Below are 17976 nucleotides of genomic sequence, written 5' to 3'. Positions count from 1 at the left end.
AACAAACTGCTTGCCCTGTTCCTCCAGCAGACATTTTGATCTCTCTCCCTGAGGCCAAAAAGAAAGAGAGATGAAGAGAGAGAGAGTTAAAGAGGCAGAGGGAACAGAGGAGAAAGAGCAAGGTCTCAGCTGGCAGGGACAGAGGTACAGTGGGTGTGAAAACCATAGAAAGCAATGGGAGAGTTTTGGTGACAGGAATAGAGCAAAAACAAGAAAAAAGAGAGCGAGAGGAAAGAGACTGAGAAACATGAAGAAGAAGAAAAAGTGAGGCTGAAAGAGAAAAAGAGCGAGATGGAGATAAATACTGACAGAAGCAGCGGCCAGGGAGAGTGAAAGGAGCAGAAAAAGGGAGGATTAGCTTTGGGATTTGAGCCTCTCCACTGATCAGTAAAGTTCCACAGTTTGATTGTAAATGTTTGAAAGAGTTTGCTTCAAAACTTTATATCGACTGAACCCTCCAAACGCCCTCCCTCCCCCTCACTGCAGCAGTTTGGCCCAGGGTCAAACACAACACCATTTCCTGCAGATTTCGTGAACTAATTAAGTATTAAAATGCCAACGTAGCCAATGCTTTTTCGACTACTCTGAGAAAAACCCATGAGGAAAACACTGATCTGGGATTTTCAGCCCCAACATCTAGATTAATTTGAGCAGGATTAATTGGAGCTAAATTCTCAGCAAATGCTTCCTCCCACCTTGCATTTTCATGGCTGGGTGGTCCTCACCCCTCATTGCTAGGCAGGACAGTTACTGTAGTGCTTGTGTCTTCAAGAGGGGATATACTTAAAGCTACGGTTGGTAACTTTTATAAAAAAAAGAATAACTGCAATTGTATTTGCTGAAACCAGGGGTGTAAATATAGATAGTGCAGGCAGTGCAATTGCACAGGGGCCCCTGGAGTGGAGAGGCCTGTAGAGAGATTAGTATTCATTTAAAAATGGTGCCATTTGCTATATATGTCCTCAAGAAGGCAATCCCATCTTTGTCAAAGTTTTTCTTTTTTTTTAGAAAACAAATTGAATAGTCAGTAGCTATCGAACACAAAAATATTATTATATTTCTGTAAGCTGTAAAATCTATAAATATACTATTAAACAATTAAAATTGTTAAGTTAAATGAATAATTTCTATAATGATGATGAAGTCTTTGATGTGATGAGACCATATGTGCACAATAGCATACACTATGGGGCTATCATAGTAGCATACATGACTTCAACAGGATTACAACGAACTACAACGGGTCACGTGTCAGTGACGTCATAGGTGATAGAAACATGGGATTTTGACTGGCGGCAGAGCTCTTCATACACGTAAAGTGTAAATAAAAACACATCAGTTGAGTCTTTCCCCTTCAGATAAAATGGCCAGTCAGGCTACATGCTACGGAGAGAGTTAAAGAGGTCCTGATCGCCTTCGGTACGACGAGAAAGTGAAAATGATAGGAGGTGTTTGCCCTTTTCAGTTGCCAGCCTCTGTGTGGACGAATGACCTGTCAGTTCATTCATTCAATTCATGTTCTGTCGATTAATTTCTTAACATTAATTAGAATTAGCTTCTTGGCTTTCAGCATCTCATGTTATCGTTGAGATCAACTGACTTTAGCTAGCTAACTAACGTTAGCCAAATAACCTATGATGAAGTGCCTGCCACAGACTTAACGTTAGATGTAGTGACTGGCTGGATCCCACAGCTTTCCGTCTTTACCCTGCCGTTTGACGACAGGGTGAACTTTTCGGCATTATGAACTCCTAGCTGCGACTAGCGTCTCTCCCGGGTCGAGTTCAAAACTTTCACGCAAAAGGGGGCGTGGCCTTTGTTACGGCAGTGAGTGGCGTTGCGTTGAAGTCATGTATGCACTGGGGCCCGACGTAACTACCTCACGCTACTGTGTTCGGCTGTAAAATGAGAAAGTTGGTCCGGCTGGTGGGCAGTGCTTGGTACTTTGATTGACCAATTCCAACATGGCGACTGGGTCACAAAGTTTCTCATTTTGCAGCTAAACAGTAGACTAAATTATGTTTCTGAAAACATATTTGCCGATTTCTTCTGAAAATGAAAAACTGTCAATGTTGTAACAGAATGTTGATTCATGTATGATCAGCGCTGCACAGTTTGACAGTTTGACCATACACAAGCAGTGACTGACGTGACTGATGGCTGTGGTAGAGACTCCTCGGCTCAATTCCAGCGAATGCCATTAGAGGCAGCAGGAAGAGGAAGGACATGATTTTCTTTTCACAGACTATCCGTCTCATGTGCTTCTTTCAGAATATAGTGACAGTCTTAAAGAACACCAACTGTAGCTTTAAGTATTAAAAAACCTCCATGATGTTAAACAGTTACATTTTCATATAAGTAACTGATTTTGTTGTGAAGCTGCTCCATTTTGACATTTTGCATGGTTTATGTTATAAAATTATTGGACAGATTATTTTGCTGCTCGCTTCTAGACACACTGCATGTTGTTCAGTACTCTAACACTGTTTACATCATGATTTATATCGATTTTACTCAGTTTTAACTGAAATGGCACTTTGAGCTTTTCAGTGATGCAAGCCGGCAAGTGAGCCACATCCTCTGCAGAGTGCTTGCGTCTGACTTATTTTCTGTCTGTTTGTTTCCATCCCCTTGGCTCCCATTTAGCAATTAGGCTGCTGTTTATGCCCCTAGACCTAACCACTTCACTGATTTGATAAACTTTATTGACCGTGTTAAAGACAAAGTCATTAAATTACTTGAGTCTTTTATAATGACTCTTACTCTCTCTGTGATTCACATTACTGTATGAACAGATGTGTGCTTGCAGGCGTGTGTGTTTGTGCATGTCTGTAAGAGAGGGTTACAGTAAGGGCAAGGGAGAAGGAGGGAGATAGAGAGACTTAAGATGGGGGGAAATGTGAAGAAGTATCGGGACAGAAAGTTTGTTAAAGTGTCTACATGCGTCCCTGCTGCTACAGTATGTCTAGACCAACCAGCCAGATAATTTCAGCAAACGTGAAGACGGTTCATAATTAGAACTGTCCCTTTAATTAATGACACTTTATCTCCCTGCCTAGGAGGAAGACAGAGATGGAGGGAGAGAATTAGGGAGAAAGGTAGGAGGGATGAGGATGAGGAGAGATAAGGGAGATATTAGGGGGAAAACAGAGGGACAGTGATGGATGAGGCATTACAGAAAAAAAGAGAGTGACAGGAAACAGATACAAAGATTGAATGATGAACACAGAAGGGGAGAAATAGAGACACGGATGAAAGTGTGGAAAATGGAGAAGTATGTATTGCAAGGTCAAAAGGCAGTATGATGTAAGAGGCAAAGAAAGAAGTGTAAAAGGAAAATCTGCACGACAAGAGCGACAGTGAAATAGAGATTGATAGAGATAAAGATACAGTTAAATGTGTGGCAAAATATGACAGTCTTGCCTAAAGCTCACTCTGTATTATCATTTTGCTAAGCTTCACACACATTGAAGAAGTCTTTGATTAATTTTGTCTCAAGAACTGCATCTTTTCATTCTTCTATGCCCAGGCTGTGACCCAATCCCAGTGGAGTATCTGCGGTGGGGAGATCCTGAACCCATTGCTGCTGTGGTCTTTGCCTGCCTTGGTCTAATGTTCACCTTCTTTGTCACTGCAGTCTTTATCAGGTAATCAATCTCTCATCTGTCTTAGAAAATATAAGAGCTGAGAAAGACAATTCAAAACTATACCTACTCTTTTCTAAAAGCTGTGATAGACAGTTTTATTTATTTGTTACTCTGCTTTATTGGGCAAAAATCCCATAATAACCTTTGAGCATACTGTAATTCAAGTAGTATGGGAGAAAACCAGACTTCTGCACCTTTACTGGGCTCTGTATTTAGGCTTTAGAAAATGTAGGCAGTGACTGTAGACTTTGGCCTATCACAGGTCATTTCAGAGAGAGGACATTCCTATTGGCTACTCTTCAAAGACAAATGCACATGCACGTCTCTTCTGTAAAAGCTTGATTCAATGGCGGAGAATCCTGCAGAAAAAGTTGCTATTGCAGCATTGGCAACAACCGCCTACACTGTCAAGCAACCAAAAAAAGTCTAAAAGTGAGTCTGAAAATAAATAAATAAATAAATAAATAAATAAAATTAAACGTGTCAATATTGGCAACGCATTTCAGAGATGTAGAGAAAATGTTGATTTGAACAGTTGGAAGAGAGTTACTGCCCCAAGTGAGGGAGTTCAAGTATCTTGGGGTCTTGTTCATGAGTGAGGGTAGAATGGAGCGTGAGATGGATTGGCAGTTTGGCACAGCATCTGCACTGATGCTGGCACTGTGCCGGACCATCGTGGTGAAGAGAGAGCTGATCTCATCTACATCCCAACCCTCAACTATGGTTATGAGCTCTGGGTAGTGACCGAAAGAATGAGGTCACGGATACAACTTTTGGTTTCCTCCAAAAGGTGGCTCGGCTCAGCCTTAGAGAGAGGGTTAGGAGCTCGGACATTCGGAGGGAGCTCTGCATAAAGCCACTGATCCTTTGCGTTGAAAAGATTCAGTTGAGGTGGTTCGGGCATCTGATCAGGATACCTCCTGGACGCCTCTCATTAGAGGTGTTCCAGGCATGTCCAACTGATAGGAGGCCTCGGGCAGACCCAGAACACGCTGGAGGGATTACATATCTCATCTGGCCTGGGAATGCCTTGGGATCTGCCAGAAGGTGCTGGAAAGCATTGCTTGGGAGAGTTGCATCTGGAATACTTTGCTCAGCCTGTTGCCCCCCTGACCCAGCTTCAGTTAAGTGGTTGAAATTGGATGGATGGATAGTTTTGGATTAGGGTTGCCAGCTGTAGCCAAAGGCTCACATATGCTGCCAGTTCAAGTTCATTTTAATGTAGCTAGCTAGTGTCACAATTACAGTGTGTCCCTGCCGATACAGACCACCTTGATGGGAGAAGTGCAGGCAGCAGCTCTCGAGACGGACCCCAGCTAGCAGCTGCAGCAACCAGCACCAGGGAGTGGACAGCCCTGACTCCCCAACTCTGTTGCTGTTGTTAGATCCAGTGCTGTGGCTGGCTGCTGCAGTTGCTCGGTGACAGTTTGTCTCCGAATTCGCTGCTCCCCTTTTCCCAGCAAAGCAGTCCACAGTGGATCAATGAAGCAGAGCAATATAGGGAGAGAGCTCTAAACTGCCTACCCCAGTTTTAACCACTGTGCATGTTTAAATTGTATATAATCTGCATTTCTGCATGTCTGTATGTTATCCCTTACATTTATCTGTGCATAATTGTTTATTTGGATGTGTTTAGGTTCCGGGACACCCCAGTAGTGAAATCCTCCAGTAGGGAGCTGTGCTACATTATACTGGCTGGGATCTGCCTCGGATACCTGTGTACCTTCAGCCTCATAGCCAAACCCCATGTCATCCACTGCTACCTCCAACGACTGGGAATAGGCTTGTCACCTGCTATGAGCTACTCTGCACTTGTCACCAAGGTAATGTCTAAGGATCAGTGGAATAAGTATGAGATGTAGGGTGGTGCAGTTGTGAGAGGTGTAGGGCTAAAGAGGTTACCTCTAAAGACATGGAACACTCCTATCATTAGATCTATGTTAACTTGCCTTGGTCATCAGTGGTCTGGACTGAATAGCCACAGAAAAGCTTCAGATGCTGGACAGTCATCACCAGAGATACACCTGTGGGGGACGCAAAACTGTTGACTTAATCAGAAAGAAACTGGGTTAAAAACAGGGGCTGTAGTTGCTCGATAGTGCAGATTTGTACTATAACATTACAAGCAGGGCCAGTCTGTCCTAACCCTGCCCATGGGATTTTTCAAATGAGGGCTGAGGGAACAGGGAGGTAGGATTCAATGATGGCAGCGAACTGCAATGTCCTTCCCGTAAAAGAATATCTAGAGTGTATCGTACTAGATCTTGACTACTGTGTGCAATATCTTTTAAGTTTTTCTTACTAATACATCTACCTAAGGACAGTAACAGCAGTGTAGAAATACAGAAAGCAGATGGTTGGAATTTTTGATATAGTGACCCTCATTTACCAAATGAAAGCATGACAGAAAACTGGTCTGCATTTGTCATGTGGATGTGAGTGGAAGCTACGATCAGATCTCACGTCAGGTTTCAGCTCGTGTATGCAAGACTTGCAGTGCATTTATTCATTTATTCATTTTCCATAACCACTTATCCTGTTGGGGGCCTATACAGTACACCCTGGACAGGTCACCAGACTATCCCAGGGCTGACACATAGAGACAGACAACCATTCATGGTCACATTCGCACATATGGCCAATTTAGAGTCACCAATTAACCTAACCTGCAGTCTTTGGACTGTGAGAGGAAGATGGAGTACCTGGAGATAAATGCAAGCTCCGCACAGAAGGGCTTCCCAACCCCACGTTCAAACCAAGAACCCTTTTGCTGCAAGATGACAATGCTAACCACTGCGCCGCCATTTGCAGTGTGATACTGGATACTGTGTGTTATGTACTGTACTGTCTGTTTTGTTGTACACAGGACTACTGTCTATATCTCAAATCGCCCCTCAGGGACATTAAAGTTTACCTTACCTTATCTTACCTTACCTTACCTTACCTTACCTCACCTCACCTCACCTCACCTCACCTTAGTAAATCTGACTGAGTTGGAGAATTGTTATTAGACCATATTCTGACTGGCATCCAAGTATTTGCAGCCATATATTAATCACTGAAAAATGTATAGCCGCCATATGGACTTGGGACGTCATTGTTTCCATTTCTAGCTAAGAGAAGTTTCTCCTCTTGGCCGACTTACATCTTTCCATGTCATAAACTTGAGGGGCCAGGCCTCTAAACCAAGAATATATTTGGCTGGGATATGTAATTGACAGTTGTTTTCAGTGGCCACATTTATCGACACCTGATCGTTCATACACTGTCATCAGCAAGATAAGAACCTTTCATGAATTGCACATAAATCCTATCATTAGATGATTTCTGCACTCAAATCTGAGCTGGTTTGTACGACAGATTGATAAATGAGGGCCAGTATGATACTTTACTAAATGGTATTTGCAATCTGATCCCAGACAAACCGCATTGCTCGGATCCTGGCAGGCAGCAAGAAGAAGATCTGTACAAAGAAACCTCGCTTCATGTCTGCCTGTGCTCAGCTCATCATTGCCTTCCTCCTCATACTGCTGCAGCTGGGCATCATCGTGGCTCTCTTCCTCATGGAGCCACCTGAGGTAGGCGAGAGATTGAGAAACATAAAGGCGAATCAAGAGCAGAAGTTACCTTATAATTAGGCCTGTGATCTCCATTGAGTCTGTTGAATCTGTTGAATCTTGAATGAAGCACTTTTCTTGCCTTTATCCAAAGCAGTTAATCAGTCCCACTCTATTTGTCATTTTTGCCAGCAGACTTTAAGTATTGATCTCAATTTGGCAGCGTATTGAAGGGAATTGCTAGTTTGTGAAATTATACTGCTTCCCCACTCTATTTTAATGCCACCCTGGTCACATACAGGGTGTTTACATGGACATGAATAACCCGTTTATGAGGCGTATCCCGATTATAATCCTATTTATTCAAGATAAGGTGTTTACATGAGCACAGAGAAGTCAGGTTATGATTATTCCCCTACATGAAATATACTAGTGACCTAGTTACTGATTACTGCAGTTTATTTGCGCAGGGACCTGTAATGTTTATGAAAACAAATCAGCAATGGGAGATGAGAGCGACAGAAAATACTGAACACCACACTATGCAATTTCTTCTCTGCTCTGATTGCTAACATTTGTCTGCTCTGACCACCTCCACTGTCTTTCTCTCTTAATCACAAATGCACCACAAAACTCAGCTAACATTATTCCTGAAAGCAGCTATGCCCCTCGAAATAACACTGTCCTCCATTTTGACCAGTGCTGTGTCTGCCACCATGTAGGAAAGGGGGGCAATGGATAAAGATGCGCAGCCTCTTTCATTACCGAATGACTTTAATTTGCTTCATTGCTGAAGAAGTGAGACACTGTCGTTGCCAACATTGTTTTTATTTCTGTTACACGGCTAAAGCCATGCCTGTGCGGGTAGTCAGCGGCTCTCAGAAAATGTGGTAAGGTGTGTACATGCAGCAGTATCCCAGTTTCTTTTGTAGCACTCCACCAAGGATATTCACTTTTCTCATAAACGGGATAAGGTCTTATCCTGGTTTCTGAAAATGGGATATGGTGTATGCGTGCTTGAACACTTTAAACTGGAGACTCCAGCAACCTGACCATAAATGGGTTTATTTATGTCCATATAAACACACCCATTTCGGCAAACATTATTTAGAGTTTTCGGTTTTGCTTGTAGCAAAAACTTTGACTTTTATTCCTCCTCCGTCTTCTGTAGGTGATTCATGACTACCCCAGCATCCGCCAGGTCAACCTCATTTGCAACACCACTAACCTGGGTGTGGTCGCTCCGCTGGGATACAATGGCCTGCTCATCCTCAGCTGCACCTTCTATGCCTTCAAGGTACTGGCTGAAGTGTTTGTAACTATTGTGATTCAGTGCCGAGTATGATTTAAATGAAAATATCTTAATGGATATCTCAAGCGTAGTCCTTATTTGTAGAAACATGTACTCATACTATGTTGAAGGTGCTTTACATAAGAAAGGTCACACAGACATAATGTAAAAAGCAATGATTGAAATGCTGTTTGTTTTTGGTGCTCTCCAACTTTCAACAGCAGTAAATGAAATTCTGTTGAACACATTATAAAGTCAGTGTTTGATTATCAGTGGCCTGCAGCCATCCATTTGCTGCAGTGTGTGAGAGCAGAACGGTAAAAGGAGACAAACGCTGAAATACACTGCACATCAGAAAAATAAACAACCTATGTTTATGAACACAACAGTAGAAAAACAATCCAACTAACCAACTAACCAGCGGTAAGGCAAAGGTGTGTAATAGTGTCAACAGTGTCACTTCTGGTTCTGTAAAGGCCTGTAGTCCAAAGCTGTCAGTTTCTCTTTTTGTGTTATTTCCTAATTTAAAGGGAAATTTCGGTTTATTTCAACCTGTCTCCTATCGTCCTAAATTTGTTTCAAGTGACTAGTGACATAAAAATAATAGTTAGCGTGTTAGCCGTTAGCCTAGATACAGCCAGGGCACATAGTAGCGTCAGACCTGTTAAAATGTAAGTGAACGGGCATACTTCAAGTGTAAAGTTAGTCCACTAAACAAGCTTTTTTTCCACAAAGACCGCCTCATATCGTTAGGATAAATGTCAGAGAACATATAGAAAACGACATGTAAACATGTTGTCTTACTTTACCGGTATGCTGCCATGTTTGTTTACCGTTTAGCTCTGCTTTCCAAAGCACAGCCTCCAGGTGGAGGTGTCTCGTCCTCGGTCACATCCAGACCTTGAAAATAAGGCTGCAACCGGTCCCATTCCTTGCAACAGAGGCATTCCTCTTCTGTGGGCACTGGGGCACAGCATTCACAGGTACACCACCAATCTCAAGAGCTACGCAGCCTTGCAGCAGCCATTCCTCCTCTCTCGTCCTCTACCTGTTGCACCTCTCTCTCTCTCCTCCTCCGTTCTTCAGTTTCACGAAGCTCTTCATCAGTGTATTCTGGCTCAAATAAATAAGGGCGGCCATCAAACTCTGCAAAATAAATTCCTCCTCCACAAAGTCGAAGTCTGGCAAAAAGTCAGCCATTATTCTATAAATCTTTCATAAAATAAATTAATGAACTTTTCAGGCTACTGTCCGGTTCTGCCTTCCAGCTGTTGCTGCTTGTTCTCGCAAGATTTCAGGCACGGTATGAGATCGCTGCTTGTTCTCGCGATATTTTGTCCGCGCTTTGGAAAACAGAGCTAAATGTGAACAAACATGGCACCACACCGGTAAGATAAGACAACATGTTTACATGTCATTTTCTATATGTTCTCTGACATTTATCCTAACGATATGAGGCGGTCTTTGTGGAAAAAAAGCTTGTTTAGTGGACTAACTTTGCACTTGAAGATTGCCCATTCACTTACGTTTTAACAGGTCTGACGCTACTATACGCCCTGGCTGTATCTAGGCTAATGGCTAACATGCTAACTATTATTTTTATGTCACTAGTCACTTGAAACAAATTTAGGACGATAGGAGACAGGTTGAAATAAACGGAAATTTCCCTTTAAGGCAGAATCCACAGAATGATTCAACAACAGTAAAGAAATGTATGAATATTTGCTTACACTTTGTCTCTGACTCTATCTCTTCCCAAGACCCGTAACGTTCCAGCTAATTTCAATGAGGCAAAGTACATTGCCTTTACCATGTACACCACCTGTATCATCTGGCTGGCCTTTGTACCCATCTACTTTGGCTCCAACTACAAGATTATCACCATGTGCTTCAGTGTCAGCCTCAGTGCCACTGTGGCACTGTGCTGCATGTTCGTACCCAAGGTAAGGCTGAAGCTATAATGCATGGTTTCTACATCTCGCTCAGTCATTGCTTTTGATTTATATATCTTTCAGTCTCCCTAAACATTCAGGGAATACTTTCATGACAATAAAAGCTTGGTAGTCTATTTTGTTCTGCACTGTTATATTACTCACCCCATGTTACACTGAATTTGTCAAAAAAAAAAAAAGGAAGTACATTTTTCTCACAATCCTCTGGTGAACGAAGAATCCAAAAACTGAGAAAATTCTTCACACACTTCAACTTCAAACATATTGTGGTTGTAAGCTCTCTGCATGGATCCACGGTCCAAGGTTTATTTAAACAGGAGGTAACCATGACAACAGTACTGATACGTCATGCTACATTGTTATAGCATATAAATCTTATTATTGAAATAGACTTACAAACATGTTAAACTCCTGACAATCTTTTGTTTTTGATACAATCCAGGTTGACTTCAGTAATACACTCTGAGGTGTTCTGATTAAGTTATTCGGCCCCTGTATGAATGTTGATGTCCAACTCCAGAACCAAGAAACTTGTTTTCTTTGTGTTTCTTCCACAAGTTTACTTTTTCATACTCACCCCGATACCTGTCCTCATGTTATGCACACAGTTAAACTACACTTACAACTACAATTTGGTATGTGAAGACTTACATTTGACGATAAAGCACCCCACGGTACTGTTTTCCTATTGACAGTCTAACAGTAACCCTGTCATTAGAGTGGTAATGCACGGGCAGCACTCCCAGTAAACATCATGTAATTGAAAGTGAGTGTTCAACTTCAGTTTTTGAATAAGGGATTAGAAACTTGAAATTAAATTTTCACCAAACGCCTGCGCTGAAGTGAAATGGCTAATTTAGAATATTATCACGTATCATGTTTTCTCCCCGTTCCACAGTAATAGCTCGATACTCCTGTGGAGATTCACGGAGGAAGTTTGTGCTCAGACACAGCAGCAGCATTACAATCAATAAAAACAATTAGCTGCTGCCTCTTTTGAGAATTGTGTTTTCATTAGAGTTTTACATTAATAAGGCGTACTATGACGCCTCCATCACTCCTCTTAAAAGAACATTTATTAAAACAGATGCAGTGATGTAGGTATTTGTTCTGTCTGTATATTATTAAATTAAGTGGTCCTCTTTGTCTTAGAGCTGTTTTGCTGTATTTGAACATCATATATTGAATATCATGTTGTATTTTATAACAGGTGTACATCATTCTAGCCAAACCAGAGCGTAACGTGCGCAGTGCCTTTACCACTAGCACAGTGGTGCGCATGCATGTGGGCGACGGCAAATCGTCCTCAGCCGCCAGCCGTTCTTCTAGTCTGGTCAACCTATGGAAACGCAGAGGCTCCACTGGAGAGACACTCAGGTACGTGTGTGTGAGTGTGTGTACACTAGAGGCTCATTGGCCAGGTTAATGCCAGGTTACTCCTCAGTTACAGTCCAAGGCACCATTTCTGTAATGGCCCCACTCTGAGACTATTTATGGTGTGTGTGTGTGTGTTAGAGCTTTCTGAAAGATTGATACTCTGAACTCCCCTGAGTCTGCTTGACTGTTCCTCTGACCCTAACATGAACTGCAGACAATTGCCTAATGGAGACATGGCAAAGAAGGAGAGAAGTGAACAGAGGAAGGGAGGGAGAGAAATCTGAATACAAACAGAGGAAGGAGGGAACGGACAGAGAGATGAAAAGCAGCAGTGATGGTGAAGAAAGAGAAGAAAGAGCTAAAGTAATAGTGCAAAGAAGAAAGACATAATGGCTTTCACACCCAGCTTAAGGCCATCCAGCAGCCATCTACAGTGACAGGGAACCGATCAAAGGACACAAAGGGAGTGATGCACAGCCACTTGCCCAGAATGAAAAGGAAGGAAAAAGACAAGAACACATTTTCGTTTGTCAGCACGTTACTGCAGCTCACCCCGCTTGGCAAGCAAGATTTCAATCACGCTCTTATGAGAAATGTCAGGAGTGCTTCCATCTTGGTTCCTTTTATTCCTCTCTTCCCCTCTCCATCTCTTTTGGTCCTATCTTCCCCTGTGGGTGGTGGTAATTGGCAGGGTTGTCTATCTCCTCAGTGCAGGGTTGGAAGCTGTTGCCTTTGAGATGCTGTCATTGTATAGTCTGCACAGACACAGGGAGACATGAAACCAGCAGACCGGGGGGGGGGGGGAGAAGAAGAAGAAGAAGAAGAAACAAATATTTGACTGATTTTTGAACCAAATGTTTGAACTACTGAAGCTTACCTTCACCAGACATTAAACTGGATGTGACACACTGTATGTAAGATAAGATCAATCAAGCACTCCTTCAGTATGTGCAACATGTGTTTCTGCAGGTCGGGCTTGGGTCTACCTTTCGCCAAAAGCGTCTGTCAGAGACTCTTCCTGTGTGCTGAAATGAGTAGATCACAGCACTGTGTGTGTGTAGGTGCAGGTTGACATGTGCAGCATATGGATGTGTGTGTGTGGACATGCAGTGTGTGCATATGTGTCTATGTGAGTGTGTGTCCAGGGTGATTTGAGTTCTTTTCACCCCCAGCCACGGTGGTGTGAGGTTTAATCAGAAGTTCCACTATAGATTAATCACACTAATTAACCTGACAAAAGGATGAGAGGGAAAAAAGTTGGGGGGGAGGCAGGGGACAGAGTACTGTGACTGATGTGAAGCTGAGAAAAGTGGAGAAAAGTGTAAGATAGAGGGAGGAACAGAGAGAGGAAGAGAGAACCTGACAAAGACAAATGGAGAACATACTGTCTGGAAAAAATAGAACAGGAAATTAATTGTAATTGAAATTACTCCGCATGTGAAGTCCAACTGATTTTCTGTGGTTGAGCCAAGGCTCCATTTAAATTTTTGCATCAATTAAATTACATTACTAATGTAGATTAATATTTAAAAAGAACTAATATTAAACAGGCGCCATTTACATAATGTTTTTGCCATGTTTGGTTTTGTTGCAGTAAAGTTTTTAAAAACTGTTTGCCCTTATCCAAATTCATCACTATTGCCTACAATACTCTAAAAGACTTTGAAAAGACTTTTTAAAGGCTTTTAAAGTTTGACATTGGCTCACATCTAAAGACACTGTGACATTTTTAGTCACAGACTAGAAGACGGGGGATCTTGCAGGGTCACTCTTTGAAAGAACTAGATTCCTTTTGAGATTATTTGCCAACCTTTGTCCTGGTGGAAAATATTACGCCAACCCCCTTTTAAAAATAATGACGTAGTGGGACAGGGTTACTCAGACTCTCAAGGATGTTTTACGTTCCAAGATTCCTAAGGATCCCTGGATTGTGTACCTGGGATTGAAACCAGGCGACATAATTCTAAAGGAGGACATGTATCTCTTCAAAATCTTGACACTTGCATGTAAAAAGGCCATCACAAGGAGCTGGTTGAAATGTGACCCTGCAACATTTGAGCAGTGGCTGGATATCGTAGAGGAAATTTACTCAATGGAAAAATTGACTCACTATCTGAGGGCTAAATGGACGGCATACAAGACCAATTATGGGTCGTGTTCCCAGCTGACATGATAAAAATAAGTCAATACGTGAGATAAAGAGAGAGTATTGCCCCTGTCTATATTATTATTTTTCTTTCCCTTTCTTTTATTAATGTTGTTTAATTGTGTATTCTGTTCATTGTTAAACTGAAAAATGAACAAATAAAAAGTAAAAAAATAAATAAATAAATAATGACATATTAATAGTTCCTTACATGTCCACAAAAACACATACCTCTAGAAACACCAGATAAAAGGTGTCATACATGGATAGTATTCTTGTCAATTTGGCATCAGCATAATCCATAAAAATAAACTGCATTTGCGTGAAACTTTACACTTTGGATTTTGTCGCCCTAAACTTGCCGCCAGCCTCCATTGGTTATCTTAGCTTAGCTTAGCTTTCTCATTAAAATAAGTTCCAGTTGGTTAGATATGAATTAAACAACAACTTCTTGCCTCCTCTGAGGCTCCTCCATATTTACTATCTCCTCGACTGCTTTTTGGTTGGTGCTGGACAACGCGCACCTATTCTTCACTATTAGTACGAAACCTCGACTAAAAACTTACAATAATATTAAACATGTTTGATTTTGTCAGAATTGGGAGACTCACGGGAGTGTGCTCCAACTGAGGTTAAACTAGAAGCTGTGTAAGGCCAGCTTAACAGTATTTTTAACAGTAATTTTGCTTGTAATGCTAATTTACTACTAAATTTGCTATCTAGAAAAACCCTGAACTGATGATTAACAGCACAATAAAATAGCATTTATTGTAGGAACAAGTATGAAAGTGTAATTCTACACGTTCAAGAACAATAAAATCACCTGCTATAGTAACTGACTGTAGTTGCTATCACATCTACGTTTGGAATGTCATATAATGTGATACAAAAACAAAGGAGAGGAAAGTGTAAATAATTTTCAGTATATTTATAATGCCCCATGTTCAGAAAGTAGAGTCTGCAGTTGGAATAAGTGAGAGAAAAACATTTAGACAGCCTGTTGTCAAGCTGAAGCCGGGACCTATACATAACAAATACAACCATGCAAATCAAAAACCTTTTTCTATATTTAAACTGAAAAAGATGGAATAAAACTGTGTACCTTCTCTTTTATATAATCTCAAATCAAATAATTTGTTTAAACTAAAAAAAGTTACATTTGTTTTTCACAGCAAACTGAAAAAAAAAACAAGCTACTAATTAACTAAAAGTGGTACATCTACCTCCAAGCTCTATAAACAACTCCTTCTCTTTCCTTTTTTCCCTCCACTTCCTTCCTGCTCTCCAGCTCCAACGGTAAATCAGTGTCCTGGGCGCAGACGGAGCGCAGCAGTTCACGCGGCAACCACCTGTGGCAACGGCTGTCCTTCCACATCAAGAAGAAGGAGAACAATCAGACTGCCGTCATCAAGCCCTTCTCCAAAACTTCAGAGGAGCGTTACTGTGGAGGGGGAGATCTGCCACCGCATGTCCCTCTGCCCTCTCTCCCCTCCATGTCCTCCCTGTCCATTCATCCTGATTCTGGCACGGACAAGACTCTGTATGAGCTCTCTGAAGCAGAGGAGCACTACTCGATGACATACCGGCCGCAGACGCCCTCACCAATCAGCACGGTCAGCCAGAGGCTCGGGGCAGGATTATCGGAGGAGCCTCCGATGACTGGTATCCCAAACTACCCGAGCAGCATTTGCAGCGGTGGCAGTGGTGGCAGCGTTGGCGGCAGTAGTTGTGGTCATGCCAGCAGCAGCTCTGTGGTTGCGGGGAGTGACGGTCGCTTGGTTGCATGCAGTGATGGTCGTTTGATCATGGGGACCGACGGTCTTTTGGTTGCTGTGGACAACCGCCCAGGACAGAGTTCACTGATGGATCAGATCAGCTGCGTGGTAAACCGCTTCACCGCCAACATCACCGAGCTCAACAGCATGATGTTGTCATCCTCTCCGACACATTCACACACGCACAAACACACACCTCCTTCTCCTCACCCCGCCGACCCATACCTGCTGCCACGTGAAATCCAGATGCCCCCGACCCTCACCACCTACGCTGACGTCCAGCCCCTCCCACCTGTCGAGTCCAGCCTGGTGGGCCGGAGTGGCTGCCTCGCTCACCCTATTCCTCATTCACCTTACCCCCTGCCACCTCCTCACACCCAGACCTCCCCCTCTGTCTCCCCCATGCGAGGAGGCCTGATCACCTGCCTCAACAACTCCCCTCTGAGGCGGGGGGAGTTGGAAGAGGAGCTTATTGCTTTGACTCCGCCGTCGCCTTTCCGCGATTCCCTGGCATCGAGTAGCGGCTCACCTGTCTCAGAGACAGGTCTATGTCTCCCCCCGGTCCCCTCCCACCCTCCCCCATCCCCCCCTACACCCAGGTACAGCAGACTGACACTCAGAAACTACAGTCAGAGTTCATCCTCACTGTGAGGCAGACATGACAAGTCAAGAAAACGCCGAAGTGAAGAGGAGCACTCAGAAACAACACAGTCAATGTGAGTAAAGAGTATCGGAGGATGGAAAGACTAAAATCCATTCGTCCCTACGTGGAGTAAAAAACCTGCAGTGAAGGAGTCGTGGAGGGCTGGTTGGTGAAGACACCAAGCTGCGACAGTCTGCTGTCTGCTGTTGTGTTTACATGTTTGCAGTGAGATGCAAGTATAAGAAGCTTCTATTTTCTTAGTGCAGTTTCTCACAAGTGGGACGTGACGAGCTGCAAAAAGGGCCACTATGACTTTGCAGTGTTTTGTCTGTGAAGTCAGAAATCATTCTTGAAGGTCTAGAGCTACGTATCATTTAGATTTGGGTAGTGGCCTTAAGGTATCATGGCTATCAACTAATTAGAGATTGTGAGTGTCAGTGTGTTTGTGTTTGTGTGGGTGGGTGTGTGTGTGTGTGCATGAGTATGTTTTGGTGTATCTTAGTCAGTGAGATGAAATGCCAACAAGACAGCCAAGGGTATTGATGAGGTAAGACTCCTAAAGCCTGTGCAGACTAACAGAGGCTATCAAGGGCACATATAGTACATTTGCTGATATACTCACACACACACACACACACACACACATACAAACACTTAGGCATGAGCACACACAGATACAATGTAAGGGGAAAACACTGTAAATATATGAGAGGTAATGGATTTTTCTTTGGTGATAAAATCCAACATGCTTCTGACAAAAGTGCATTGCGTTAACATACCAGACTGTATGTTACTCTGAAGAACCTTCTCACAAACGCATCTTTTTATTCGTTCGGCTCTCCAATCTGTTCCCTCCACATCGCTTTCTTTTCCTCAGTCCCTCTTTCTCTCGCTGCTTTCTTTTATCCTGCCAGTGTTTCGGTATTTTCTACTCTTCCAGTTTGTTTTCTTCAGAAGTTTGAATGTATATTTTCTACATGATTCCTGAAGCAGTTGGGACCAAACCTTTTGTACCTCTCTGTCTGTGACTCGAGAAAGAGGGAGAGGAGGGATTGACAAGACCAGGCCTTGTTTCACCATTAACATCTTAGTCACTGAATCTTGTTCAGGTGGATAATTGGCAGAAACCTGACCTCAGAGCTTATTGTTGGTGTGTGACATTTGACAAAGCATAATGTGAGGCTCAGCGGGATCCCAGTCATGACATTTTCTTTGCACAATGTGTCAGCGGGACACAAGTGTCACTCTGTTCGTCACAGACAGTGCTTTGATTAGGACTAATTGGAATCACAATCATCTCTAATGTTTGTGGGCACAGATTGGTTGATCAGAGGGTCATCTGTTGCACAAGTGGAAAGACCTTTCTGAACCTCTCCTCTCTTTTTAGAAGAAGGAGGGCAGAATAACAAAAGAGGTTCATGGACAGACATGAGAGTGCTATCGATCTTCCCGTCTGTCTCAGCAAGAAAGCGAAGCAGTGAATTGCCAAAATGTCAGTCTGTTCCTTTAAAGTGAGGTCTGGCCTCTTGAGAACAATCCCAAATCCTGTACTTCCTGTACTAGGAAAAATGTTGCGAGTGAATGCAAT

The 17976-nt window shown here is 42.8% G+C and overlaps 1 protein-coding gene across 1 annotated transcript in view; it reads left to right on the top strand.

The window, feature by feature from the left end:
* Positions 1-16498, top strand: part of grm5b (glutamate receptor, metabotropic 5b) — a 91515-nt gene extending 75017 nt beyond the window's left edge. Inside the window, exons 12-18 of the mRNA XM_033630342.2 lie at positions 3530-3647; positions 5284-5470; positions 7067-7225; positions 8376-8501; positions 10256-10438; positions 11658-11824; positions 15259-16498. Coding sequence (XP_033486233.1) covers positions 3530-3647; positions 5284-5470; positions 7067-7225; positions 8376-8501; positions 10256-10438; positions 11658-11824; positions 15259-16396 — 2078 coding nt within the window. The 3' untranslated portion in view covers positions 16397-16498. The remainder of the gene's footprint in view (positions 1-3529; positions 3648-5283; positions 5471-7066; positions 7226-8375; positions 8502-10255; positions 10439-11657; positions 11825-15258) is intronic.
* Positions 16499-17976: the final 1478 nt, after the last annotated feature.

This window comes from Epinephelus lanceolatus, chromosome 4 (assembly GCF_041903045.1).
Source record: "Epinephelus lanceolatus isolate andai-2023 chromosome 4, ASM4190304v1, whole genome shotgun sequence".
NCBI lineage: Eukaryota > Metazoa > Chordata > Actinopteri > Perciformes > Serranidae > Epinephelus > Epinephelus lanceolatus.
This window is presented reverse-complemented; position numbering and strand designations above follow the sequence as displayed.